At 52.8% G+C, this 27,891-nt stretch overlaps 2 protein-coding genes across 7 annotated transcripts in view; both read left to right on the forward strand.

The window, feature by feature from the left end:
* Positions 1-17,195, forward strand: part of DIXDC1 (DIX domain containing 1) — a 30,751-nt gene extending 13,556 nt beyond the window's left edge. For 2 of the 6 annotated variants that reach the window (XM_064397565.1, XM_064397564.1), the window contains 18 exons: positions 225-350; positions 1,188-1,428; positions 3,330-3,437; positions 8,063-8,175; positions 8,466-8,614; positions 9,521-9,610; positions 9,708-9,761; positions 10,160-10,210; positions 11,446-11,550; positions 11,991-12,044; positions 12,530-12,622; positions 12,699-12,770; positions 13,246-13,332; positions 13,440-13,601; positions 13,694-13,760; positions 14,345-14,453; positions 14,650-14,758; positions 15,555-17,195. In XM_064397565.1, coding sequence (XP_064253635.1) covers positions 225-350; positions 1,188-1,428; positions 3,330-3,437; positions 8,063-8,175; positions 8,466-8,614; positions 9,521-9,610; positions 9,708-9,761; positions 10,160-10,210; positions 11,446-11,550; positions 11,991-12,044; positions 12,530-12,622; positions 12,699-12,770; positions 13,246-13,332; positions 13,440-13,601; positions 13,694-13,760; positions 14,345-14,453; positions 14,650-14,758; positions 15,555-15,635 — 1,871 coding nt within the window. In that variant the 3' untranslated portion in view covers positions 15,636-17,195. Of the gene's footprint in view, positions 1-224; positions 351-1,187; positions 1,429-3,329; positions 3,438-4,983; positions 6,056-8,062; positions 8,176-8,465; positions 8,615-9,520; positions 9,611-9,707; positions 9,762-10,159; positions 10,211-11,445; positions 11,551-11,990; positions 12,045-12,529; positions 12,623-12,698; positions 12,771-13,245; positions 13,333-13,439; positions 13,602-13,693; positions 13,761-14,344; positions 14,454-14,649; positions 14,759-15,554 lie in introns of those variants that run through there. The other 4 variants (XM_064397569.1, XM_064397568.1, XM_064397563.1 and 1 more) reach the window with 4 other exon arrangements.
* A 1,589-nt stretch (positions 17,196-18,784) lies between these two features.
* On the forward strand, positions 18,785-27,710 carry DLAT (dihydrolipoamide S-acetyltransferase). The gene is made up of 14 exons (XM_064397957.1): positions 18,785-19,078; positions 19,997-20,098; positions 20,327-20,451; positions 20,567-20,723; positions 21,713-21,839; positions 22,100-22,290; positions 22,674-22,839; positions 23,037-23,104; positions 23,751-23,837; positions 23,933-24,040; positions 24,496-24,611; positions 24,868-25,030; positions 25,502-25,638; positions 26,110-27,710. The coding sequence occupies exons 1-14, from the start codon at positions 18,854-18,856 to the stop codon at positions 26,237-26,239; spliced, it is 1,902 nt and encodes a 633-aa protein (XP_064254027.1). The 5' UTR covers positions 18,785-18,853; the 3' UTR covers positions 26,240-27,710.
* The last annotated feature ends 181 nt before the right edge of the window (positions 27,711-27,891 follow it).

The following is a 27,891-nucleotide window of genomic DNA, read 5'->3' on the forward strand; positions in this document are numbered from 1 at the left end:
GAAGAGGCAGCTCCAGCACAAATCCTGCCAAAATCCAGCCCCCAAAACCTTTCCATCACCCCAACACAGCCCCAACCCCAGTTTCTCCTGGTGATGGTTCCTGTTGAGCAGGACCAGAAGCCCCATGCAGCACCCAGCCATGAGAGCAGAGCAGTGCCAGCGATGCCCCTGGCAGTGCCCAGGGGTTCAGCCCCGCTCTGTTAAACCTTTTTTGCTCCCTTCAGCTGGTGAGAAGCTGAGTGGCATCGAGCTCAACCCCAGCAGCCAGCAGGAGATGAGGGAAAATGTGGAGAAAGTCTTACAGTTCGTGGCGTCGAGAAAGATCCGCATGCACCAGACGTCAGCTAAAGGTACCCACCCCTGGGGGCGTTTCAGCTGCTGAAATCCTGCCTCTGGCTTTGTTTTCTACCAAACAGATAATTTATGAATGAATTCATGTGTCAGTTTGTGGGGGAGTTGGGGGTTTTTGCCCCTCCTCTGGTTTAGTGAAGGTTTTGGGTTAAAAAATGGGGAATGCAGAGAAAAAAAAGAGACTTTTCCTGCTGCTGAGGACTCAGAAGCCCAGGTGGTGGTGTAATGAAAAATACAGACTTGGAATCTTTCACCAAAAGGACACATAAACCTGCTGGAGTGAAAGGAGACATGGAAAAAATATTTGTGGTTCACTGGAAGCCATGGGCTGGAAACAGAGAGGAGACACAACGCACAATCACATGTCTGTGCCCTGGTTTAGTCAGGACTTTGAGCAGCTCTGACTAAATTGTTTTGGGAAATCTTGGTCTGGGAGAGGGGCTGATCTTTGCCATGACATCAGTGTGCTGGAAAACTCTCGTGTGACCTCACTGAGTGTGATTAATTCACATTTGCAGGGTGCTGCAAACAGTTGATGGCACAGGAGAAATGCATTGCTGTTCTACATTTAGTGTTTTAAAAAAGGGAATTGTCTGCCAGTAAAGTCCTCAGTAACTGCTCTGCTTCTGAGTGAGCACTCAGTAATTACATGTCCAGTAATGAACTGCTGGAAATGGCCATAAAGGGAGGCTCAGGGCTGTGCCGTGGAGGTGGCAGGCACTTGGCAGTGCCCTGAGCTGGAACAGCCCTGCTGCCTTTCATTATCTTCACCTCCTGGGGCAGCCCCAGCTCTGCTGGCACCCCCCGTTAACCACCCAAACGTTTGCGTTCTGCAGATATCGTCGAGGGCAACTTGAAATCCACCATGAGGCTGATCCTGGCCTTGGCTGCTCACTTCAAACCAGGCTCTGGCAGGGCTGGCCCCCCTGGCTCGGGGGGCAGGAGCTGGGCAGCCCCCCCGGGCAGCCTGCGGCCGCGCTCGGCCGCCGCCGTGGCCCAGGGGGCGGTGGCCGCGCTGGCCGATGTCCGGCAGGATGTCCAGCAGTCCGGCCGCGACCTGTTCAGGCACAGGCACAGGTGAGGCTCAGGGGGACCTCACTGATCTCTGCAGTTCCTGAAGAGGTTCTAGAGGTCTCCTTATTGCTCTCTACAACTTCTTGAAGGGAGGTTCTAGAGGTGACCTCATGGCTCTCTACAATTCCTGAAGGGAAGTTCTAGAGGCGACCTCATTGCTGTTCTAGAGGTGACTTTATTGCTCTCTAAACTTCCTGAAGGGTTCTAGAGGTCTCCTTATTGCTGTCTACAACTTCTTGAAGGGAGGTTCTAGAGGTGACTTTATTGCTCTCTAAACTTCCTGAAGGGTAATTCTAGAGGTGACCTCATTGCTCTCTACAGTTCCTGAAGGGAGGTCCTAGAGGTGACCTCGTTGCTGTTCTAGAGGTAATCTTGTTGCTCTCTACAATTTCCTGAAGGGAGGTTCTAGAGGTGACCGTATTGCTTTCTAAACTTCCTGAAGGGAGGTTCTAAACATCTCCTTATTACTTTATACAGCTTCCTGAAGGGAGGTTCTAGTGGTCTCTTTATTGCTCATTACAATTCCTGAAGGGAAGTTCTAGAGGTGACCTAATTGCTGTTCTAAAGGTGACCTCGTTGCTCTCTAAACTTCCTGAAGGGAGGTTGTAGAGGTGACCTCATTGCTCTCTACAGTTCCTGAAGAGGTTCTACAGGTCTCCTTATTGATGTCTACAACTTCTGGAAGGGAGGTTGTAGAGGTGACCTTATTGCTCTCTAAACTTCCTGAAGGGTAATTCTAGAGGTGACCTTATTGCTCTCTACAGTTCCTGGAGGGAGGTTCTAGAGGTGACCTAATTGCTGTTCTAGAGGTGACCTCATTGCTCTCTACAATTCCTGAAGGATAATTCTAGAGGTGGCCTCATTGCTCTCTACAATTCCTGAAGGGTAATTCTAGAGGTGGCCTTATTGCTCTCTACACTTCCTGGAGGTTCTAGAGGTGACCTCGTTGCTCTCTGCACCTCGCAGAGGGGGCACTGACCTGCTCTGCTGCCAGCCCGGGTTGTTCTCAGGTTTTACAGCAGAGCAGCAGCTGGGTCTCTCTTTATCTGCCTGGAACAGAGCAGGGAGTCACAGCCCAGGCAGAGGGAGCTGTGCTGCCTCCTTCCCCCCACGCTGCCCTTGCTGCTGTCTCCTTGGAGGTGTTCTCAGGCCTGGGGAAACACGAGTCAGGCTTTCACCCCAGAGATCTGGAGCTTTATTTCCAGAGCTGAGGATGTTGGACAAGTCCTTTCTGGCTCCTCCATTGCTCATCCCACTGCTCCAGGGGGATGCTGAGTCCTGGGGATGCTGAAAATCCACACAAATGGGGAATAATGCTGAAAATCCACACAAATGGGGAATAATGCTGAAAATCCACACAAATGGGGAATAATGCTGAAAATCCCATTTGCCCCTTGCCAGAGGTGCTGTGGGGGTGACAATAACAATAATAGCAATGACATTTAGCTGGGAGCCAGGTGCTGGGGCTGTGCAGGGTTTCGTTTACAGAGCTGAAGGTCATTTGCCCATTTGATACTGGCTCCAGGGAGTACCCATGAAACAGTCTGGAAAGGAGGCTGAAATGGTAACTTTGACTGGAAAATGAAATGTTAAAGGTTTCCCTTGCAAAGGACTTGGAATTCTTCAGGAAAGCCAGTCCTTGTGATGTTTCCTTGCATTCCCAGAGCTTTTGGAGCTTTGTAGTCACAGAATTAGGGATGAGTTTAAAACAACAAGGCCTGTTTCCCTTTTTTCCCTTAACATCAAGAAGATGGGGATCCCTGATAGGAAAATTGACATTTTTCCAGCTGTCTCCTCTTCCTTACTGCATTTTCCTCAGCTCTCCACCCCTCCTTTTTGGAGAGAGAAGAATTCCAGCAGCGCTCAGGTGAGGCTCCCCTCATTTTTGTGATTGTCCCCCCCAGGAACAGCAGCATGGACGAGGAGATTGAGAATCCCTGCTGGAGCGTGCGGGCGCTGGTGCAGCAGTACGAGGGGCAGCAGCACGTGCCACTGGAGTCCCACCCTGCCAGGTGAGCAATTCTATTGCCAAGATGTCTCCTCTGCCTCCCACTGCCTAAAGTGCCTGTTCTCCTCACCAAAATCCTCTCAGTTCTGATGGAAAAGGGCATCCCTGGCTGCTCTGGAGGGTGAAACCTCAGGAATCAACGTGAAGCAGTTTTCTGTGAGAAAATGCAGCCAAAAAAAGAGGTTTTGAATAAAAATTGCTCCAGTGAGGGAGCTGATCCAGCATGGAGAGCTCTGTAGTAAAGGGAAGCCGCTCCCTTTTCCCCCAGAGAGCCAGAAACTCCTCGGAAGAGCACGAGCTGTGTTACTGAACAGCTGCAGCTCCCTCTGGAAATGGAGCCGTGCTCCAGTTCATCCCATCTGGAGCACATCCGAGGCCAGGGCTGCACGTGGGGAGCTGCAGCTCTTTGCTTCAGAGCCCCCCAGTGCCACTGAAAGCCCCAACTCTGATTTTCCGTGTCCTTCCCCTGCCTGGGCTGTTCCCTCCCGTCTGTGTGGGAGTGAGGAGCTCATTTGCCAAGGACAGATTGCCACTGACAGCCTCCCAGCAGGCAGGACGTTTCCCCAGCGTTTCTCAGGCCAATTTTTACGCTCCACAGCACCAATAATTCTCCGTGTACCTGAAAATTAAGATTGCTTTGCCCAACAGAGGAGAAAAACACAAGAGTTGGTGTTTATCCCCCAGCGCTGCTGCGTGTCATTGAGAGCGTGTTTATAAATAGACTTCTGGAGGAGCGTGGGGCTCGCGGGGAGGCAGTGCTGGAGCAGTGCCTCCACATGATGTCAGCAGTGTGCTTTTGAGGCCGGCCTGCCAGGGGGATGTAAAAATCCTGCTCTTGGCAGCAGCGTTTCATGGATAATGCCACAGGAGCTTGGCTCTTGAACCGGGAGCTCAGGAGTGCCACATCCTGCTGCCTGCTCTCATCCCTCCAGTTAAGGGAGCTGGAATATTTGATGTATTCTTCTACCCCATCAGGTGGCTGCTGTTTTCTCTTATTTTGGCGTTTTGGTGGTAAACAAAAATCTCTCTGTGCATCCTGCAGTGCAGTTTTTATTTCATTTTTCCCCATAGCATCATGGATTCTCTTTCCACAATGCAATGGTGATGTTATTGCTGATAGGGCAGAACACAGCGAGAATCTTTCCAAAAGTGATCAAAACCTGGGAGAATTCTCCCCCTCCAGCTGCTGGGGGTGTCTCTGCTGGCACAATTCTGCACGATGAAAACGAGATGCATTCCCTTTCCTCGCGGGGAGGAACGTGCTCAGCTCAGTTCAGAGAACAGGCTGGGAGAAACGAGATGCTTTTTTTATTGGTGAGAGAGGTTATTGAGTGCAGAGACCCCCTCCAGCCGGCTGAGCTGTCCCAGGGCAGCATCCACAGCTCCTTCTCTGCTCTGAGCGCTCCCAGTTCCCAACGAGCACAGGCTGCCGAAATGATTCATGGAAAAAATCGCCAAAAATCAGATGATTCCCAGGCTGCCGAGCCCCTCACCCATCCCTCTCCCTTTCCCCTCCCCTTCCAGCAGCATTCCCTCCCCCACCGCTGAGCCAGGCATCTCGGAGAAAGGCTGTGCCTGCACAGCCCGAGTGACAGCGGGAGGGAGAGGAGCCGGGGCTGGGGCTGGGAGAGCCTGGGCAGAGCCTGCATCCCTCTAAAGCTGGGAGAGCAGCCTGGGCAGAGCCTGCATCCCTCTAAAGCTGGGAGAGCAGCCTGGGCAGAGCCTGCATCCCTCTGGAAGCTGGGAGAGCAGCCTGGGCAGAGCCTGCATCCTCTGGAAGCTGGGAGAGCAGCCTGGGCAGAGCCTGCATCCTCTGGCAGCTGGGAGAGCAGCCTGAGCAGAGCCTGCATCCCTCTAAAGCTGGGAGAGCAGCCCAGGCAGAGCCTGCATCATCCCCCTAAAGCAGGGGAGAGCAGCTTGGGTAGAACCTGCATCCCCCTAAAGCTGGGAAGAGCAGTCTGAGCAGAGCCCACATCCCTCTGGAATCTGGGAGAGCAGCTTGGGAAGAGCTCACATCCCTCTGGAATCGGGGAGAGCAGCCTGGGCAGAGCCCACATCCCTCTGGAATCGGGGAGAGCAGCCTGGGCAGAGCCCACATCCCTCTGGAATCTCGGAGAGCAGCCTGGGCAGAGCCCGCATCCCCCCGGCAGCGCAGGGACCCCGCACCGGCAGCAGCTCCTTCCTTCCCCCGGCGGCTCCTCGGATGCTCGGCGGCACAAGGAGGGCGGGATGGGATGAGAAACACCCCCGGCAAGCCCGGAGCCTTGCGATGAAAACAAGCGGCTGTGCAGCTGACCAAAATGCAGCAGCAGGAGACGAATAACCTGCGAGGAAGAGCAGCGGGAGCCGAAGGCAGGCTGCAGAATTCCCCCCCGGCTCCGCAATCCAGCCCGCTCCAGGGGGCTGCGGGTTTGCCCCTGAGCCGGCCGAGCCCCTGAGTTGGTTGTTTTGTGTGTGTGTGTGTGTTGTTTCTGCCGGGAATCTCCTCGGCAGCCCGGCTGGCAGAGTTTGGCAGGAGCCGAGCCCTGAAGAAGGGAAGGAGGCATGAGCGGAGCCGGGATCCTGCGCATTCTGTGAGGCCACAGGTTCAAGTGGGATCATGGGAGGGAAGCAGGTCAAATGGTGAGCGATTGTGTCCATTGTCCTCGCGAGCAGCAGGGATGGGTGTTCATTAAAACTCGGGGCATTCAGGGGCTCGCTGCCCTGTGCTGGAGGATCTGGGGCTCGGGGGAGGCAGGATGTGGGTTAAGGAACCAAGCGGTGAAAGTGGAGCAGTTTGCATCATAAATCTCTCTTGGAAAGCTTTCATTTCCCAGCCCTGGTTTCTGCACGCTTTCATAGGGAATTGTTGTGCACTTTTAAAGGCATTGCATCAGCGGCTGTTCCATACTCTGATGGCTCGGGCTGATACAGAGCCCGGGCAAGTGTTTGCAGCATTAATTGGGTGATGCAGAAAGCAACCTGACCTGTGCTGCTGCTTCAGCTGCCTCTGGCCCTGCCGCTGTTTGCAGCGTTTGGGAGGTGGTAATGGATGCTGCCTGAACCCTTTTGAAATAGGAAAACTGCCTGGAAAGGGTCTGGGGACGTGGGAATGCCTCAGGAAATGTAAAGCTGTCTGTGCTGGGGGGACCTGTCCCCACCTGTGGTGCCTTTCCTTGGCTTTGGGCTGTGGATCCAGTGCTGGGAGATGGATGTGGAATGTTATTTCCAGGCTCCCATCCTTGTTTTTCATCCTGCCCATCCTTTTTGCATCCCCTGTTTCACCACCTTCTCTGCCATCTGTGCCTGCTGGTGTTTTTCTGGGACAGCTTTTGCATGGATGAGAACCAGCAGTGCCTCGGGGTGAGGGCAGGTTCAGAGCATCAGCTGAGAACGGCAGGGAGGGAGAGAGGGAATTCTGAGAGCTGTTCCTAGAAGGAAGTGAAATCCCTCCTGGAGCTGCTGGCCATGTCAGAGCAGCTGGGCTTCCTGCTGGCATCTGTGTTGTGTGAAAGTTTCATCCTTTCTTCTGGCCCTTGTTACGTAATGCAATCCCAGCAGAACTGCCAAATCAAGGCATAAACAGCGTTTTAAAAAACCCCAAAAACCATCATTTTATGCCATGCTCCCATTCAGCAATGAGCAGGAACAGAAGCTGGTTACAAATTTGATATTAAAAATATGTCTAATGAGGGACTGCTGAGATGGATTTGGAATTCCTGGAGGTAAATCCTGAGCAAAGCCAGGAGGCTGGGAGCCCTTTAAGCATCACCTGAAAGGACAGTGCTGTCCCTGTGGGACATTTTATTGGACATTGATTATTCTTTCACTTTCACTCAGGGGAAGTCTGAACCACAAAACACTGGACTCAGGTCTGTCATTTGAATGAGGAGAGGCTGGTCCTGGCCGTGGGAGTGGGGCAGGCAGGAGCAGCAAGTCATTTCCATCTCTATTGCAGGGCTTTTCCCATTCTGTGGGAGCTGTGGGAGACGAGCAGCAGTGCTGGGAAGATGCAGGGAGGGAGCTGCTGAAGCCTCTTCTTTTTCTAAACCTATTATATTATTTCCACACTGTTTTTTTCTTTTTTTGTTCCCTGCCCTTTGTTTCTGTGTTGGGGGAGAATGAAAAATTAACTCCTGCTCACACTTGCAAGGATTAATTCCTGCGACTTTCGGGGTACATTGAATGGGTCAGTGAGCTTCAGCCACCTTTTGATGTTGTCTGGGAGATGCACTTAGGAAGAATTTCTGAGAAAAAGATGGCTTGAACCTCCCAGTCAGCTGAGATGGCTCCTGTGAAAATATGTGGGCACTCCCAAGAAGTTTTAATCGAAGAGCACGAGTGAGTGGAATCTGACTCTCAAATATGTTGGGATTTAAAGTTGGAATGATTCATCTGAAAGCTCTGGAGCAAGAGATGAAGCCAGGGTGGCTTTTTGTCCAGGCTGGCAGTAAATTCCTCCTGAGTGTGGTCCTACCCCTGTGGGAGAGTCTGAATTAAAAAAAAATAATGTTCAGAGTTGTTGAAGGTTTCTCTGGGATGCAGATAATTCTTAGATAAAAGTGAATATGGGGAAATGCTTGTTCAAAATTAGTGCTGATTAACATCATCTTCATCATCTAAAAGAGTTGTTCCTGCCTCGCTCTGCAGCCTGACTTCACCCAGCCCTGTCCACAGTGCAAAGAGTGAATCCACTGTAGCCCCCTCGGAGGAGAAGGAGAGGCTCGTGATCCTCCAGGCTGAAGAAACAGAGCCTAAACCAGGTAAAACCTCTGTGATAGGAGCTGGAAAGCTTCCCAGGGACTGGAATGATTTCCTGCTGCCTCCAGGGTGTCCTTGGGAGCCCACAGGTGCCTGTCCCCCTCTGTCACACGCTGTCCCCAGTGCTGTGCTTGGAGATCTCCCTGAGCCCTGCGGTGCAGCCATGTGGGATGAAGGAAAGCTTGGATTACCTCGGGGAGGAGGCAGGAATGCTGGGGGTCACCGTGGCACTGGGGGTGCAGCAGCCCCCTCCCGGGCTGCCAGCAGCACATCCTGCTCCTCTCCCTTGCAGAAGAGGCCGAGGCTCACTTCCAGCCCGAGTGGCAGGCAGGGAGCTCTGGCTGCTACCTGGAGAACTCATGGGAGGAGCAGCTCCTGGAACAGCAGGACCACCTGGAAAAGGAGATGGAGGAGGCGAAAAAGATGATTTCGGGTTTGCAGGTGAGATTTCTCTCCTCAGAGAGTGCTCTCTTCCAGGGTCACCCATGGTGTCAGTCATCCCATGAGCTTGGCTGAAGCTTCACATTTGGCACATCCTCCCCACAATTCTTCATTTCTGGGGCCTTCCCCTGCCTGCCCCTCAGCCTGGGGTGTGTTTGGCTGTGCCTGGGGAGCAGAGCCCCTTGATCAATATGGTGAAGGCACTGAACTCCCTCAGGACATCCCTTTCTGTTTGTGCTGGGAACCACAGTGGCTTTGAATTGTAAATATTTATGTGGCAGTAAACAAAGCAGAGATTGTGTGAGGGGCACAGGCAGCTGGGCGGGCACTGTCCCCGGGGACAATGGGCAGGACACAAAAGAGTCACCAAAAAGAAAATAAATTCCTTGGTTCACTGGTAAAATCCCTGCATTTTGTGCCCAGTGGGAGCAGGGACAGGAGGGACTGGCACTGCTGCCCCCTCGTCCCCTGGGAGTGGGGAGAGGCAGCTGATGTGGCCAGGCAGGAAACTGCATTTGGTTCATCGATTTTCCTCCTCTTACTCAGTAATTGAGAGGCTCCAGATTGTGACAGTTTGGCTGAAATATTTGGGATCTGATGCACACACACCCTATAAGGTGCTAAGCTGAGACTTCACTCCCTGGGAATCTGAGTTGTCCTTGTTTGGTTCTTTCTGTGGAGCAGAGCATGGGCTGATAGACCCCTGGGACATCTTTGTCAGGGGATGAATCTTCTTGTTCATTCCTGAAGAAAAACCCTGATTTTTGAGGGGAATAAATCAGCAGAAATGGAAAATGAAGCTGGTTAGGGCCTGTTGATAGGGGTGACTGCTGGCCAGAGCTGCAGCTCACCTATTTCCCTTTGAAATCTCTGAAAAGCAGAGTTTTTCCCCCATTATCTCCCCAGGCTTTGTTGCTCAATGGTTCTTTACCTGAGGATGAGCAGGAAGGGTCCTTTGAACTTTCTGAGCGTGGAGCCTGCCCTGAGGAGCAGCTGGTGAGAACAGCCCTGGCCCCAAATTTCCCTGCTGCAGGTGCCTCTTGCCCTGCCCTGCCCCTGCTGCACAATAACAACGCTGATATTTTGTGTTCAGATCATCATCCGAAGCCGCCTGGACCAGAGTGTGGAAGAAAATCAAGATCTGAAGGTTAGAGAGTGACACTGAGGGGCAAAAGAGGTTTTGCAGATTGCTCCATTTTATTTTTGAGGGGAAAAGGGGGTGGGGATGAGGCAGGGTGAGCATCATGATGGATGAAATGGGGAATATTCTGTGAGGGCTCCAACTCTGGAGGCTTGGGACCAGTTCTGATGCTGGCAGAAGTGTTTGATGTTGGCCTAAAGGACAGATTTGGGGGCCTGGGCAATCCTTATTTTCCTCAGGACTTTAATAACAGAGCTTAAGAGCTCAGCTCTTTGTCATGTCTGTAACTCCTGGATCTGAGGGAAGAGGTGGGATGTGCTTCCTCCTGCAGAGAAAACAGCAGCTCTGCTTGCTTCTGAAGGGCTGACAAGGTGCTGTTTAACCAAATTGTGTTGCATTTGTAGAAAGAGCTGCTGAAATACAAACAAGAAGCTCGGAACCTCCAGGGAATAAAGGTGAGGAAAGGGGCATTTCATTAAAAATAAATAGCTTTAGGTGAGCAAGGCCAACAGCAACCACACACCTCTGAGGAAGCTCAGATTGTGGAAGGAGTATTGGGGCTTGGAGGTGGGGGATCCTGTGGTTTATTTCTGAATTTTTAGGCAGGTGCAAGGAGCTGGGTTTCCAGATTCCTGCTCTGTCTGTAAGACTGTGGTCAAGTATTCCCCTTTTTTTTATTTCCCCTGTTTCTCCTAAAGAGAAAGAGGTATACATTGGTTGGCTGGCTGGCTCTTTTATTCCCTCCTCTCTCTTGGAGTACACACTCAGCAACGTTGGCCCAGTGAACTCATTCCTGCCAGCACAGGAAAAAGAGCCTGGGGTGTCCCTGTCCTGCCCAGAAATGGCTCCGTTTGTGCCTCTGCAGTGGTGAACACTGCTGATCTCCTCCTGGCAGAGGTATTTTTAGAGCTGCCTGGCAGAAGGGAGCACACAGCAGTGGCTGTCCAAGGTGCAGCCCTGGGTGAGTGAAAGGTGCAGAATTAGTGCTGACTTTGGCCTCTCCAGAGAGGATTTCACTGCACAACTGGGTCACACTCAGGGCTTAAGGCTCCTCGTGTCCTGAGCTGATCTTGGCCTCTCTGTGCCCTCGGGATGAGTGGCTGGAGCAGGAGCTGCAGGCTGAATGCCCTCCAGAGCTGTTCCTGTCCATCAGAGCCACTGTTCATCACTTCTGGAGCAGGGAATTTGGGCTGAAGCAGAGAAATCCCTCTGTGCTGGTGGCCAAAACGTTGGCAGGGAAATCAGATGTCACTGTAGGACATGAAAAAACATGATGTGAACACGCTGCTGTTCTCAAGGTTAAAAAAGGGAAGTTTATTTCCTAATGACTCCAACATTTATAGATTTCCAAAAGTGACAGTGGATTGGAGGGTGGCAGTGCCACCTCTCCAGTGACACTGCACAAACCAACAGCCCATCAAATGTCTCCTCCTCCATTAAAGAATGCAAAACAATAAGTTATTTACAGAAAGTGTGGGAGAAAGTTTGCTACAAGAATGCAAACATCAGAAGGCTTAGAAAACCCTAAAAAATCAGGGTGACAATGAGTTTTGGGGAAGGGAGAGGCAGGAGGGCTGAGAGCTCTCTGGGGCCCCTGGCAGCCCCTCAGCCCTGAGTGGCCACAGGGAGTTGTGGCCACTGAGCCCCGGGGAAGGGTCCCTGCCCTCCTGCAGACACCACCTCTCCCCAGGACGCCCTGCAGCAGAGGCTGCTGCAGCAGGATGCTTCAGTGCTGCAGCTCAAGCAGGAGTTGCTGAGAGCCAACATGGACAAGGAGGAGCTGCACAACCAGAACGTGAGTGGCTGCTGTGGCTGCTGAGGTTATTTTGGCGGGGGGGTGGTGGCCCCAGGGGTGGCTGCAGCACAGATTTCGGGGTCGTGGGACAGTGAACAAGCAGCCAGAGGTCTCTGCACAGCACAGGCTGCTCACAGCCTGCTGGCCAGCTGTGAGGCTGGACATTCCTGACCTTCACTCCTGCTTCCTGTCCTCCAGGACCTTCAGCTGGGGCAGGGAGGGGCTTTCCCTGATGTTTTCAGTGTTTTCAGTTGCATTTGTCCCTCCTCGCTCCCTGGCTCAGCAGGTGGCACCTGCCCTGTGCAGGTCTCTGTCCAAAGGTGCCACCCTAAACAGCTGCCCCTTGACCTCTGTAGGTCTCTGCTCACCCTTTAGCACGAGGGGCAGAGGTTTGCACTCTCTGGGGATGTCTGCCTCACAGCTGGGTGCTGTTCCTGCAGGTTGACCTCCAGAGGAAGGTTGAAGAGAGAAACCGGCTCCTGGCAGAGTACAAAGTAATGGCACCTCTTCCATGGGGGTTTGGGTGGTTCTTCAGTTCTGGGAGTGGGATTGCTCTTTCCCTGGCACTGGGACAGCCCCAGGAAGGAGCTGAGGGAGCCAGGGGTGTTTGTAGTGAGCTGGAGGGATCAGAAGTTCTTTGCATTCCCCCCACAGCTTCCTGCAGATCTTTCATTGTCATGGTTTGGTGGCTGCTGAGTGTCCAACACTTGTGCAGATGAGGGTGGGTGACCCGCTTGTCCTCTGATCCCTGGGGAATCTGTGTGCTCTGGGACAGCTGTGTGACCTCAGCAGCAGATCTTTGGCCAAGGGGAGTTTGGGAAATAAAAACCTGATTGATCTCGTCAAAAAAAAGCTCTGACACTCAGCTCCAACATCTGGCAAAGCACACGCTGTGCGAGTCACCTGCTGCTGGCAGGTGACACGATTTTCCCTGCCCCGGGAAGATGACTGAGCTCCCTCCTCTATCCCTGTGTTGCAGAAGGAGCTGTGCCAGAAGGATCGGCACTTGCAGCAGCAGCAGACCAAGCTGGATGAGGTGCTCAGGCAGCTTTCTGAGGCCAGCTACCAGCAGGTAGGGGAGCTGGGCTGCACTGGGAGCTGCTCTGGCTGGCCCGGCTGGTGGTGACTCCTCTGCTGCCCCTCCACAGGTGGATTTGGAGCGGGAGCTGGAGCACAAGGAGGCCCTGCTGGCTCACTGCATGAAGAGAGAAGCTGAGGAGGTACGGGAGCCTTGCTCCACACCTGGGGGGGGTGTTTGCCCAGCACCCTCCAGAAACCCTCCCCTTCATCCCAGAGAGCTCTGGCTCTGCCTTCTCACTGCCAGAGCCCTGACCAAGGCAGGCAAAGCCCCCAGCATGGGGCACTCTGCCTCAGCCTCTTGGCTCAAAATCCTCAGGGATGAAACAGTGAGGGAAGCCAGAGGCTTTCTCAGCTTCCAGCTTCACCTGCAGTGGTTAGACCACAGCTCAGTTTACTTCCTCCTTTTCCTGCTGACCCTGGCATTGAGTCTTTACATGAGGAATCAGGTCTGTGCTGTGAGCAGGAGCTCCCTGCACACTTTAGGGAGTGTCTTTATCCGGGAGAAGATGGGAGTTTTATCACTGGTGTGGAAAGCTCTCATTCCCTCTCATTTTGAAGTCCATAAATGAGGATTTTTGGGGAGGTCCTGACACTCACACATCTTCCCCTGCCCAGGTGATGGCTTTCAGCAGTCACAGTGCCCAGAGCAATGGCTTTCTGCAGCCAGCAGGAAAAGGAGCTGCTCCCACAGCCCACCGAGGGGTAAGTGCCCCAGCCAGATATCCTGGAGCTCTTTTATTCCGTTCAGAGAGGTTTCCCCTTGCTGGGGAGGCAGCGCTGGGCTGGTCTCAGCTGTGTGTTTTGGGCAGACCAGTGACCTGCAGCTGGTGCGGGACGCCCTCCGCAGCCTCAGGAACAGCTTCAGCGGCCACGACCCGCAGCACCACACCATCGACAGCCTGGAGCAGGGCATCTCCAGCCTCATGGAGCGCCTGCACCGCCTGGAGACGCACAAGAGGCAGGAGAGGAGGGTAAAGGCTCCCCAGCACGCTCAGCTCCCGCCCCAGGGGGCTCTGCCTGGGAGGTGACACTCTGTCCTTGTTGTTTTGGCTTTGCGCCCCAGGTCCGGGGGAAATCGCCAGCAAGCAGAGCGAGCAACGAGTGCAGAGACTCCTGGCCCCCCAAATCCAGTGAGTGCCTGGCAGGTCCTGCCCTGCCACTGCCAAAGCCACTGCTCAGCTCCCGGGTGTAGGATCCCCTTGGGAATCTGCCCTCTCCAGGATCCTCCGTGGGTCAGAGCTCCCAGCAAAGGGAAGGGACTCACGTTTATGGCTGGTTTTCTGTAAGGAACCATCACAGAGCTGGTCTGGGCCTCTTGGGCAGTGCTGCAGCACAATAACCATGGCAATCACTGGGAAAAGGGAAAAAGGGATGTCATCCCAGCTTTCCTGCTGCTGTGCACCATCTAGTGGGGACAGAGGAGTGTTCCCTGCTCAGTGTTTACTGCCTTTCATATCCACAGAACGGTGCAGCCCTTTTAAACACCACATTTCCATGTGTGCAGAGGATTTTCTGCATAAAAGAAGCATTAAAATTGTGGAGTTCAGCTCCTCTCTTTCAGCTCTCGGGGGAAGAAGGAAACAAGGCAGGAGTTGGGGAGAGAAACACAAATGGGCAAATTAAAATCCACCATCCATCCTGGGCAGCAGGAAGGGGAAGATGGGGAGGGATAATGATGATAAGGGATGATAATCAGCGAGCTGCTGCCTTGCAGAGCTGCCTCACTCTCAGAGCACGCCCGTGATGAGCACCAGTGCCTGCACCAAAGTGTTGTACTTCACCGACCGCTCCCTCACCCCCTTCATGGTCAGCATACCAAAGAGGTGAGCCTGGCCCTTCCTGAGCCTCCTGGGCCCCCAAAACCAGCACTCTGATTTCCTGGGAATCTGGGAATGCTCCCAGCCAGCACGGGTTTGCTGTGCCTCAGCTGGGTTTCATGCTGTTGGCTGGGGAAGATTGGCTGCAGTAGTCCCTGAGCTCTGGTTTTGTATTTTGTTTTTGCATTTATTTCCCTCGCAGGTTAGGGGAAGTGACTCTGAAGGATTTCAAGGCTGCCATCGATCGGGAAGGAGCCCATCGGTACCACTTCAAAGCCCTGGACCCAGAGTTTGGCACAGTGAAGGAGGAGGTAAAAATGGGACTGGCCTTTGGGATCAGTGTCACCACACAGCCCTGGGGACCATGGTCACCTCACTTTTAATCTAATGAAATAGTGGATGTTCCCCCAAACAAAGGTGGCTGCTTTCCCAGCCGTGGGTTAAGCTCTGTTGTGCTAAAATATTTTCATCCTCAGCAAAAGCAACTCCATGGATGTGGTTGTGACTGCAGAGCCCCTTGGGGACACAGCAAAAATCCAGGCTGCAGGTTTTATAAACCCTATTGCAATGGGAGAGCCTATAAAAAATACAATCTCTTCCTTTCCCCTGAAGGTTTTTCAGAGAGAACTCTGTGTGTGTGGCATCGTTCCCTTTGTGTGCTGCAGTGCAGCCCTGCTCGTGCTCAGGCTGGTGTGGGTGTGGATTGGATTCATCTCAGGTTATTTGGACAGTTCTTGCCTCACAAATTGATTAGGACAAGGGCAAAAGGTCACCCTCTCTGGGGACAGGCAGCAGCAGCCTGGAGGTCGTGGTCTGGCTCAGAAAAGGCGTGATTCCTGTCTTTAGTTTACCTTTAATGTCAAAAAAAACAAGCTGATAATAATCCCGATATTCATTGGTTAATGAGGCCTGGTCTGTTATTTACCTGAATTGTGAAAATGTGACTCATACCTCAGCCATCACTGCCATGTGTTCCCTGGATTATTTTGGGAAATCTGAGCTAGGATTTGACTTCATGCCCCTGATGCCACTCACACTGCAGAACCCTGTGTCCAGACCCCCAGACACGACTGAAATCCTTTTTTTTTAATTTCATTTTGTTGGTAGGTGTTCCATGACGACGACATCATTCCTGGCTGGGAGGGGAAAATCGTGGCCTGGGTGGAAGAAGACCACGGCGAGAATTAATGGAGCTTTCAAGCCCTGTTTCTATGGAAACCTGTGACTGTCTGCAGAGCTCAGAGAGTGACCAAGGAGCCCAAGAGCTGGGAGGAGGCCAATTCAAGCTGCCAAAAAAGAGCCTCCGTGCCAGCCACGGGTGGTGCAGGCTGTGGGCATGGACAGCTGGCACCTGACTGCCCGTGCCCGAGGGCAGCTGCTGTCCTGAGGCTGCAGGGATGGATCTGTGGGACAGAAAATCCCTGTTTGGCCCTGCCAGCAAAACCCTGGAGGCCTTAAGGATGCTTTGCTCCCTTCTCCTCCATCCCTGCACCGTGTGCTGCAGGCTCAGCTGGGCATCTCCTGTGCTGCTGTCACAGAAAACTGCACTGATGCTGAAAATGTGAAGCTTTGCCTTCATGGAGAAGAGTTTGCTGGATCGTGGGAGCTGAAGCTGGACCAGCTGGACCTTCAGCAGGTCCTGCAGGAGCAGAGTGACTCTGTGGACACTGCAGGCTGACAGGACCTGTGCTGGGTGGGAAAAGTCCTCTGGAGGGTTGATGCATGGTCTGAAGCAAAGCTCACCCCCCTGGCCAAGCTCCCTTTCTCCCAAACTCAGGCTCCCATCTCCCAGCCCTGCTTTCCCCACTTCCCAAAGCTGTTCCCATTTCCGAGGGTTTGCCCTGCAGCTCTGGGCACTGTGGGTTTGTTGGCTGCAGGGGTTCATGGCTGGGGGAGCTGGAATCAGCTGCTCCCTGAGGTCTTTACACCCCTGTCCTTGCTGAGCCTCTGTCCCTGTGTTCCTGCCCTCTCTGCTGTCACCTCCTGTGCTGCTGTCTCCCACTGCCAGGGCCACCAAGCACTTACCCACACCAGCTCCTTGCTATGCTCAGTCCTGAAGGGTCAGGAAAGAACTGCTGGGGGAAGAACAAGCCCTACAGTCCCCCAAGGGTGGATTTTTCCCTCTGGTTTTGTGGTTTTGTTTCTCTACATCGCCCGTGGGCTCGGGAGGTCAAATGGGCTCTGCTCCTTCCCAGCTCCTGTGGGCTTTCCATGGACTGTCTGTGTGTGCTGTGCATGAGGCTGGAGAGGGGGCAACCCGGTTTTACTGTTTTATATTAACATGTCCTTTTGTAAACCCGTTCTTGAAATTATTTTGTACCGATTCACATTTGTCTGAGGACTGTGGATATTTTTATACTAGTGCAAGTGCTCTCTGTATATTTCTGCACGCATTATACTGTGTTTTACTCCTTTCCTGGTGGATGCTGAGATGTTTTGTATCGTCTTCTGTTGGCACAACACTGGCCTTGTAATTTTATCTTACTATGTGGTTTTGTGCCACATTGGCACAACACAAGCTGCCTCCTGTTCTGGACAATGTGTGTGACTTTCTGCTTACAGTCAGCAGGAGGAAAATTCATCAATGAGCAGGTTAATTAATGGGGGAAATACATCCCTTTGGAAAAGAAACAATGATTTTCTTTCTCCCCTGGACATAGTTTCTCTGTTGCACGGTCTCTAGTGAAGAAGGCATGGGCTTGTGATACTGAGATCAATTGTATTTGAATTGCAAACTTCTCACAAGTGTTTCATTCTTTGGGTTTTACTCATTGGTTTTATTTCAGCAACAGCCACACACCTGGGCTGGAGTTTCATGGAGCAAATTTTGAAGCTTTTCAAGGTCTGTTGTTGCCCAGCCTCAGGTCCTCCTCTGCTATCCAGAGGAGCACCTTGTTTTGGGAGGCTTCTCCCCCATAAAAGCAAAAGGTGTTAATTTTAAATGAGTTTTAACTCTGGCTTGAGATTTTGCTACAAGATCAAGTTACAAAGTATCGGGACAGGAAAGTAACTCTGAGGAAACTGGGCAGAAGTAAACCAACTGTAAGCACTGAAACAGACAATCCCGGGCTATGGCAGGGAGAGCACATCTCGGAACAAACCCACCCTCCGTGCAAACAACTTCTCGCTTAGCTTGAGGTGGAACTCGGCACGTTTCAGCTCATGGCCTGTGGCACTGAGGGAGCGCGGCCTGTCCCCTCATCCCTGGCTGTATTTACGTGTCCTGCCCCATCCACAGCCCTGGCTGTATTTATGTATTCATGCCCCATCCACAGCCCTCACACCCCTGGGTGTTTTTGTGTGTCCTGCCCCATCCACAGCCCTCACAGCCCTGGCTGTATTTAGTGTTCTGCCCTATCCACAGCCCTGGGTGTATTAGTGTGTCCAGCCCCATCCACAGCCCTGACACCCCTGGCTGTATTTGTGTGTGCTGCCCCATCCACAGCCTGGCTGTATTTGTGTGTGCTGCCCCATCCACAGCCCTGGCTGTATTTGTGTATCCTGCCCCATCTACAGCCCTCACAGCCCTGGCTGTATTTAGTGTTCTGCCCTATCCACACCCCTGGCTGTATTTATGTCCTGCCCCATCCACAGCCCTGGGTGTATTTATGTATCATGCCCTATCCACAGCCCTCACACCCCTCGGTGTATTTACACGTCCTGCCCCATGCACAGCCCTCACATCCCTGGCTGTCCTGCCCCATCCACAGCCCTGGGTGTATTTAGTGTCCTGCCCCATCCACAGCCCTGACACCCCTGAGTGTATTAGTGTATCCAGCCCCATCCACAGCCCTGGGTGTATTTGTGTGTCCAGCCCCATCCACAGCCCTGGGTGTATTTGTGTGTGCTGCCCCATCCACAGCCCTGGCTGTATTTGTGTCCAGCCCCGTCCACAGCCCTCACAGCCCTGGCTGTCCTGCCCCATCCACAGCCCTGGCTGTATTTGTGTGTGCTGCCCCATCCACAGCCTGGCTGTATTTACGTGTCCTGCCCCATGCACAGCCCTGACACCCCTGGCTGTATTTGTGTGTGCTGCCCCATCCACAGCCCTGGCTGTATTTGTGTCCAGCCCCATCCACAGCCCTCACAGCCCTGGCTGTCCTGCCCCACGCACAGCCGCTCCCCGGGCCCACCCTGAGGCCGCTCCCAGCAGCAGAGCCACCCCGGGCTGTCCCCTGCTCAGGGCTGCCGTGCAGCCCCAGCCCGTGCCCTGCACCCCGCGTTCCCGGCCGAGCCCTCCGCAGCGGCGGGCGGGGCGGCGCTGAGGCGGCGCTGAGGCGGCGCTGAGGCGGGCCCGCCGCCGCTTTACGGCCGCCCAGTGTCGCGCCGCGCCGCCCGCACGGAGGTCACCGAGCGCCGCCGGCCCCGCTCCGCCCGGCCCAGCCCGGCTGCAGCCCGGCCCCAGCATGTGGCGGGTGTTGGCGCGACGCGTGTCCCGGGGCGCGGCCCGGCCGCCCGGCCTGGTGCGGCCCCGCCGAGCGCTCGGGGCCGGGGTCGGGGCCGGGGCCGGGGCTGGCCCGGCCCGGCGCGGCCCGGTCTGGGGCGGCCCCGCGCCTCGCCCGCTGCTGCCGCCGCCCGCCTGGCCCCGGCTCGTCCCGCGCCGCTGCTGCAGCCTCCCGGCGCACCAGAAGGTGAGGGTGACCCCCGGAGCCTGCCCCGCCTGTCCCCTGTGTCCCCTCGCTGCCCCGTCGCTTTCCCCCTTTCCTTTCCCCCTTTCCTTTCCCCCTTCGTTTCCCCCTTTCCTTTCCCCCTTTCCTTTCCCCCTTTCCTTTCCCCCTTTCCCTTCCCCCTTTCCTTTCCCCCTTTCCTTTCCCCCCTTCTCTTTCCCCCCTTCCCTTTCCCCCTTTCCCCCTTCGCTTTCCCCGTCCTTGCCCCTTCGCTTTCCCCCTCCCCGTTTCCCGTCCCCGCCCCGTGCGGCTCAGTTTGCCCCGGGGATTGAGTTATGGGATCACCAAGGCTGGAAAAGTCCTTTAGGATCAGCCAGCATTGCGGCTGGAGCCCCCCACTCCCTCGGCTCTTAGGCGCCCCCGGGCATGGGGGCTCCGCTGCCTCTCTGGGTAATCCTGGTCCAATGCCAAAACTGGGCGAAAATCGGTGTTTTTTGTGTCTTTGGCACCACTTAGCCTCCAGCCCCTGGGTGGCTGTGGGGTGCTACCTCCATCCCCTCTGTCCTTTATCCCGGCACTGCTGTTGGTCCTTGGCAGACCCAGGGGAGACCCTGGCTCCCTGTAACCCTTTCTTGGAGAGCCATAGTGTTAAAGGATTGGAGTGCACCTTCAAGCCATGTGCAGGGACACCTTCCGCTGTCCCAGGTTGCTCCAAGCCCCACCCGGGCTGACCTTGAACACTTCCAGGGATGGGGCAAGCAGCACAGCCTCTGCCCTCAGCACCCCGTGTGGCTTTGCCAGGGTTCTTCACCAGCAGCCTGGGCCAGTCCTGGGGATTTGCAGCAGATCTGTGCCCCGCATCCAGGCTGAGCTGAGGATGTGTCTCTGTCCCTTGTGTGCTGCTGGCTGTGTGTGGCTGTGACACTGCCCTGTCCCTCACAGGTGGCCCTGCCAGCGCTGTCCCCCACCATGCAGATGGGCACCATCGCACGCTGGGAGAAGAAGGAGGGGGACAAGATCAACGAAGGGGATCTCATAGCAGAGGTATCCTGGGGACGAGGCTGGGCTGGGCTCTCTTGAGCTGCACCTCTGGCCTGGGGGCTGTTCCTGGCTGAAGGCAGAGTTTGGATCCCAAGGGTGGGAAGGAGTGGCTGCCAGTCTCTCAGAGCTGGTTTGAGGGCAGACTTCCCTAGAGCTGCTGCCTCAGGGTGATTTTTCCAGAAAAACAGACCGGGAGGCTCTGGGCTCACCATTTGCTGTTCTCTCTCAAAGGTGGAGACAGACAAAGCCACAGTTGGCTTTGAGAGCCTGGAGGAATGTTACCTGGCCAAGATCCTGGTGCCTGAAGGAACAAGGGACGTTCCTATTGGGGCCGTAATATGTATCACAGTAGAAAAGTATGTATTTCCTCACCCTTGATGTGAATTTCCCCTCTTGGGGCTTCTGGGGTGCCTGGAGTGAAAGACTGAGACCATCACCTGACGGGCTTTGGGGCTCTGTGTGTTCTTCTAGGCCTGAACATATTGATGCCTTCAAAAATTACACCCTGGATTCTGCTGCAGCTGCTGCCCCTGCAGCCCCAGTGCCTCCCCCTCCAGCTGCAGCCCCCTCCCCACCACCTCAGCCTTCTCCTCAGGCCCCCGGCAGCTCTTACCCTCCTCACATGCAGGTAAGAGAGCACTGCTCCTGCTTTAAGGCTTCTTGCACTCTTTTTCTGCCCCTGGCATAGCTACCTGTGGGGCATTTTGTCATGGAAACTGTCTGGAATGGGAATTTATTAACTGTGCCACTTCAGTTGTGGTGTGCTTAGAGCAGGTGTTGGAGGACATCCCAGAAAGCTTTTTTAATAAATTTATTTCAGCATCCCAGCTGCTGGTGGAGGAGAGACTTGTCCCTCCAGGGTTGTTGTCTTGAAAAATGTTCTAAATCTGCATTTTTTTGACAGTTGTGGTATAAAAAAAACCTTGTCCTTAGTGTGAGTAAGCTCTGCTCATATCCCAGGGCAGAACTCCAGCCTGTGGTGCTCTGGTGACCACACCAGATGTGTCTGTGGGTCACTAATAATGAATTGTGTTTGTGGGTAAAACCTTCTTGCTTTGCTTAGGTTTTGAAGTGTATCCACTGATGGATTTGAGCACTTTGTGCAGGGGGTTGCTTTCACACCCCTTTGAAAAAGAAAATCTGGAATATTGAACCCCATCCCACAGATAAAGCGTGTGGGAACTGATTTGTGTGAGATGTTACTCCAAGTCAGTAATAAAAGAATTAATGAATGGCTTCTAAATGTGTGTTTTGGCTACTAAAGTTGCTTTCTTCCCTCTGCTTGCCCCCTCTGCCCAGTTTTGCTCCCCGTGTGTGTGTCACAGTGACAGAGTGACTTGCTGCAGCCTTCCTTGGCCTTGCAGGGTGATGGCAGTGATGATTATTTTGATTTATCCATTTCTTGCCCTCTGCTCTTGCTCACTCTCCTGCTCAGGCCTTGCTAAAAGAAGCCAAAGCAGCACAGTGGGACAGCTCTGCTTGGCTGTCCTGGAGCCAGACCGAGGAGTGCATTAAAGCTGCTTCTTTAGGTTGGCATCATTTCTCAGGAGTTCCGAGTGTGTTCTGAGCCCTCTGGAGGAGCAGGCTCTGACTGTGCTGTGTTCTGTGCCTTCCCAGATCACCCTGCCTGCTCTGTCACCCACCATGACGATGGGCACGGTGCAGAGGTGGGAGAAGAAGGTGGGGGAGAAGCTGAGTGAGGGAGATTTGCTGGCTGAGATCGAGACAGATAAAGCCACAATCGGTGAGTGCCCTTGGAAGGGTCCTGAGCAGCCTCTGCCAGCTCCTCTGGCTGCTCCGGGGGTGGTGCTGTGGGACAGGCTTTGTCATCATCTCATTCCACTGGAGAGCCCCTAAAAACACTTTTATTTCCTCATCAATCCTTCTTAGCAAGTGCATGGAGAGGTTCCCTGCTGGAAGGATCCTCCTGCTTCAGCTGCCAGTCTGCAGCAGCAGCACTTGGAGCAGCTTTCAGCTCCTCAGTGTTGTTTCTCTGCCCTGCAGGCTTTGAAGTGCAGGAGGAAGGCTACCTGGCAAAGATCTTGGTGCCTGAAGGAACAAGAGACGTGCCCTTAGGAACTCCTCTGTGCATCATTGTGGAGAAGGAGGCTGATATCCCAGCCTTTGCTGACTACCAGGCTGCTGCAGTCACTGACATGAAGGCCCCAGCTCCTCCTCCTCCTCCTCCTCCACAGGTAAGGAGAAGGGCACCAGTGACAAGCCTGACCTGAGCTGGTGTTGGCACTGAGCAGGAGTGTTCTGATTTGTGAGTGCAAGGCTGATCCACGTGCTGAGAAGTGATCACTAATTTGCCCTCCAAGACCTCCAGCAGGTTTCATTCATTCTGATCTTTTCCCAGCTTGTTGCTTGTGCCAGTTCTGATTCCCCATCCTTGAAAATGGAGAGCATAAGTTCTTTATTTTATTTGGTGTATAGCTCAGCTGACCTCCTTCCCAGTGCGTTTCTGATTTAATTTCTGGGAGCCTTTGTGCACATGAGTCATTATCTCTTGATTGATAATTAGATGTGCCACTTCTCTTGCCGTGGGTTCCACTGATGGCTTTGATTCTTTGTTAAGGTGATGGCAACTCCTGCAGCTGCTCCTCCTCCTCCCCAGCCTGCTGCTGCCCCTGCTCCAGCAGCCCCCTCAGCAGGGCCACCCCGCAAAGGAGGAAGGGTTGTGGTCAGTCCCCTGGCAAAGAAGCTGGCAGCAGAGAAAGGAATCGACCTTACCCAAGTGAAAGGTACCTTTCCTTTCCACTTCTTTGCTCTCACTGTCAGTTTTTTTGTCCCTGTAGATCCATATTCTTCTGTTCTTCCTGACTGTGCAGCTGTGAACCAGGAGTTGTGTTCAATGATTGTTAAATAAAACTTTGCTTTAGAAGCAAAGCCATGTTGGAAATAATCAAAATCCTCTCCCGTTTTCCTTGGCCCCTTTCAGGTACTGGACCAGATGGCAGAATCACCAAAAAAGATGTGGAGTCATTTGTGCCATCAAAGGCTGCTCCAGTGAGTAGGCTGGAAATCTGTGGGAATGGGTGTTACAGGAGTGCACAGCTCTGTGGAAGGGCAGCTCCTGCATGGAACTGGCATTGCTGGATTGAGTGGGTGGTGGTGACTGTAAGGTTGGGAAATTTAACCCGCCAGAAATGCTGATGAAGCCTTCTGCCTCTGTTATTCCACAAAGAAAAAAAAAATTTGTGTGCTCCCAGCCCTTCCTCTGGCTGCTAAACCTTCATGGGCTGAGGTCACCCAGTCCCAGCTGGTCCAGCATTGCTGAAGAGAGGGCATCAGAAGGACAGCCAGACCTAGCAAAGCCCAGCCTGTCACTGCTGCCCCAGAAGTGTTCTGATGCTGTGGTTTGTGCTGTCCCTGAGCTGATGGAGTGTTTCTTTGTGCACAGCACAGCTCTGCTGTCTGTGCAACAACCAGAGCAGGACTGGCTGGGCTGGGAGCTCCACAGCAGCACATCTCAGTGTTGAGCTGCTAAAACACTCCATGCTGCATTTAATATCCAAATAGAGGGGTTAGAAGGAGCCTGGTGGGCACTGGAGAGGTGGAAATAGCTGCTGCTCTTACCAAGAGGCAGCTTGGCCTCAGCACTGAGCTGCAGTTGCTCTTTGGGTGTTTTGGGGTGACTCTGGTGTTCCTGCAGGCTGCAGCTCCGGAGGCAGTCCCTGCTGGAGTGGCAGCAGCACCCGAGGGGACCTTCACAGACATCCCCATCAGCAACATTCGCAGGGTAAGGGTTCAGTCTGTCCCAGGATCATTGTTCTGGCTGGGAGTGTTCCAGGCTGGGAGTGTTCCAGGCTGATTTCTGTGCTCTGCACCCCCCAGGTCATTGCTCAGAGGCTGATGCAGTCCAAACAAACAATACCTCACTACTACCTGTCCATCGATGTCAACATGGGGAAAGTCCTGGTGCTAAGGAAAGAACTCAATCAGGTGAGTTCTGGCATCTTGGCTTGGGAAAAAAAACATTCTTTTCAGTGCCTTTTGTGGGTCAGGTCTGGACTGTCTGTGGCAGAATGAGATTTTCCTCGTGTCTGCTGATTCCTGACTTCCCTAAGGGGCTGTTCTGAGCTCTGCTTGGGGCTGATTCATTATTTCAGGTGGAAAATAAAAGGATAGGAATATTTTACTTTTTAATAGTAAGAAAGGTAAAAAAATTAGGCAGAATAATAATTCTAAGCTGAGTTTGAGGAAAACTAAGCACTATAAAACCTTAAATTATGAAGGATTTAACCTTCTAAATTATCCTTGAATTTTCATGCTTGCAAGTGGTGTGATTGTTTTCTAATGTTTTCTAATGTTTCTAATGTTTCCTGTGCAGTGAGTGCCCTTGTTAAGTGGGGTATGTGCAGGGGACAAACTGACACCTGGAATCTCTTTATTTGCAGGAGGTCTCAGAGAACATTAAACTTTCTGTCAATGATTTCATAATTAAAGCTTCTGCATTGGCATGCTTGAAAGTGCCTGAGGCAAATTCTTCATGGATGGACACAGTTATTAGGCAGTAAGTTTATGGCATGGTCAGAGCCAGAAACTTTGTTCATGGCAAAAGAGAACTTCTGCTGGGATTTGAGGGAGGGGAAAAATACGATGTGAAGGTGAGAGGTTCTGTTAAAGTGGTGAAATCTTTGAGTCTAAGGTTGGTGGGCTAGGTGAAATAATTGTTGCAAGTGAATGTTAATTTTGGGTTGTCCGGGCTGTTTTTATTTCTCCTGCTTGCTCCCGTGCTGGAGTGAGCTGAGCTGCTGTGTGTGTTGCAGGAATCACGTGGTGGATGTGAGTGTGGCTGTCAGCACCCCCGCAGGGCTCATCACCCCCATCGTCTTCAACGCCCACATCAAGGGCCTGGCTGCCATCAGCAAGGACGTGGCTTCGCTGGCAGCCAAGGCCCGGGAGGGGAAGCTCCAGCCTCACGAATTCCAGGTCAGACGCCCCTGGTGGTGTTAAACTCTGCTGCTCTTGATTTGTTTAAAAGGAGCAAAGGCTGTGTGGTGATGTTGGAGCCTTGGTCTGTGATCACAGAATGTCCTGAGTGGGAAGGGACCCACAGGGGTCATTGGATCCAGCCCCTGGCCCTGCACTGACACCCCAAATCCCACCCTGGGCATCCCTGGAGTGCTGTCCAAACACTCCTGGAGCTCTGGCAGCCTCGGGGCTGTGCCCATTCCCTGGGGAGCCTGGGCAGTGCCAGCACCCTCTGGGGAAGAACCTTTCCTTGAAATCCATCTCAAATTCCCCTGGCACAGCTCCAGCTGCTCCCTGGATCCTGTCCCTGCTCACCACAGAGCCTGCCCTCCTCAGGAAGCTGCAGACTGGGATGAGCTCCCCTCACCTCATATTCCCACATAAAACAGTTTTTGTGAGTTTGCCCTGAATGTGTTTGTTTTCTTTTAGGGTGGTACTTTCACCATTTCCAATTTAGGAATGTATGGGATTAAGAATTTCTCTGCCATAATCAATCCACCTCAAGCCTGCATCCTGGCAGTGGGTTCCTCAAAAGAAATACTAGTGCCAGCTGATAATGAGAAAGGGTGAGTTTCCATCTGATCCTGAAGTCAGACTCTGAAATCATGCCTGGTATCCTAACACCTACATTAGGTAATAATTTTAAAGACACTAAAATGTGTTGTTGACACGGTGCTTTCAGTACTTGCTTCAATTTGCATTTAAGGAAATCCTGAAGGATGGATCCTGTGTTCATTTCAGCTCCAAGCAAGGGGATATTGTTTTTCCTTTGTGTGGGGCTGTCCTTGTGCTGCAAGGAAAGCTGAGCTCCCTGCCCTAGGGGGAGCACACAGAGGTGTTTTAGTGCCTGTGGGAAGTTCCTTCCCTGGTTTTGCTCAGAGAAGGAATGAACATGATCTGCTCCCCAGTGCAGCTGGGGCAAACCTCTGTCACCAGGCAGCAGCTGCTATTCCTGGCTCTCCAAGTAGCTGTTCTGCTCTGCAAGTGGCACTGCCTTGCAGAGTGTGTTAACCCTTTTTTTGTTGTTTTTCTCCCAGCTTTGACGTGGCCAGCATGATGTCTGTCACCCTGAGCTGTGATCACCGTGTTGTGGATGGAGCAGTTGGAGCACAGTGGCTTGCTGAGTTCAAGAACTTCCTTGAAAAGCCAGTAACCATGCTGCTATAATTTAACCATGCAAAGCAGAATTTTCATGGGTCACACTGTTGTGTTTTAAACAAGCTATTTAGACTTTAGTGTTCAGACTTTGAGAGAGTTCCTTTTTTATTTAAAAAAATGTATTATATTATCTGGTAATGTTATTTACCAGTCTGTACAGAAAAAAAAAAAAGTTTGCAAAAGTGCTTTTCAGAGCAATATTACAGCTACACTGTATTTTTATACAGTTAGTTAACTTGCAAACTCTTCCAAAACAGAGTTAAGCATCCCAGATTTTAAACAAAACAAAATTATCCTGGCATTGTGCCAGCTGCTTCTAAACTCAGATGCCCAGGGGGTTCATACCAACAGTTTCACGACCTCAGTGTTGTCAGAGACTGGAATTTCAAACATCTCTTGACAGGGGCACAGGTGAGATGGCCACAGAAGGGACAGGGAGGAGGGGAACTCCCCCGTGGGCAGTTCTGGGCTGGGGAGCTGGCACAGCACTGAGGATGTGTCTCAAAGGCCAGCACTGCTGTTCCAAAGCCCGGCTGGAATTTGGCACTGGGACCTTCTCAGCTCCGTGAGCCCTTCTGAGCACTTTAAGGGGAGAGAGCACTGCTGGCTGTGGGGTCCCAGCTCTGGGCACCCAGATCTGTGTGCTGTCTCCTCCTGGAGCCTCACTGCCATCTGCTTGTGCTGTGGAACCTCTGCAGCTGCTGCTCCCGTGGCTGAGGTGACCCCCTTCAGGGCTCTGGTGGCCTGAAGTAACTGGTTTGCAGAATGTTCCATGTGTGTTGGAAGGCAGTGCAGACAAATCACACGTGCTGATCGCCCCGCCAGGGGATGGCAATCATGTGAGCACTGGGATGGCTGGGATTTTTCATTTCAGGCACTCTAACATAGGAAGCTCTGAGTTAAGCCACTGGAGTTGCAGACCTTGCCTGGATTGTCTGTGTTGTCCAGCCCCAGTGAAGCTGCAGAATGTGCTCTCCATGTACATATTGTATGTAAGGTGCTTCTCTAGTCTGTTGGACCCGTGTCCAGTTACCCCAGGCATTGCACCCTGCAAGGGCTGCAGTGCTGAACATTCTGAAATTCCACTTTCCACATGGAAATGTTCATGTAAAAAAAAAAAAGGACAAACGTGCAGTAATGACAGAGTGACCAGGAGAATTAAATTGGGGGGGCAGAGTTGGAAAAAAAAGGAAGAAGTTGTTCAGGCTGATCCTGTTATTCTGTATATTGCATTAAGTACTGTCTCCTGTAAAATTCTACATAATTCACTAAAGATATTGAAAGAAAATACTGTGGAAATTAAATATTTTTGTGGGAACTATATAGTGTCTGGTTGCTGTGATGCCTTGCTTAAGTGCAGAAAAAAAAAAAAGGTGCATTAAGATTTTGGATTTTCTTGAATGACCTGAAATACCCTGATTCCAGACTGGCTCTAGTGAACCCATGTTCCATTAAATGTTTGGAATTGACAACTACTAAACCATGTCCCAGTGCTTTTCTCTTCAGCTGTGTGTGGCTTCCCTCTGCAGCCTTTGTCTCACGGTGCAGCTCACCCTGTTAACCTGAAATTTAATCTCACCTCTTCCCAGACATTTGCTTTTTGCTGTCTGCAGCTTGCTCTGTGCTCTGCTCACCCGTGGGGCTGTGTGTGACGGGTTGTT

Source organism: Passer domesticus, chromosome 23 (genome assembly GCF_036417665.1).
Source record: "Passer domesticus isolate bPasDom1 chromosome 23, bPasDom1.hap1, whole genome shotgun sequence".
NCBI classification, from domain to species: domain Eukaryota; kingdom Metazoa; phylum Chordata; class Aves; order Passeriformes; family Passeridae; genus Passer; species Passer domesticus.

What these genes read in the sequence shown, in the direction of transcription:
- DLAT (XM_064397957.1), top strand. Translation starts at nt 18,854, where the DNA reads ATGTGGCGGGTGTTGGCGCGACGCGTGTCCCGGGGCGCGGCCCGGCCG. An exon ending in AAGGGGATCTCATAGCAGAG is followed by an intron (nt 20,099 to 20,326) that starts GTATCCTGGGGA and finishes TCTCTCTCAAAG; the next exon opens with GTGGAGACAGACAAAGCCAC. An exon ending in CTTACCCTCCTCACATGCAG is followed by an intron (nt 20,724 to 21,712) that starts GTAAGAGAGCAC and finishes GTGCCTTCCCAG; the next exon opens with ATCACCCTGCCTGCTCTGTC.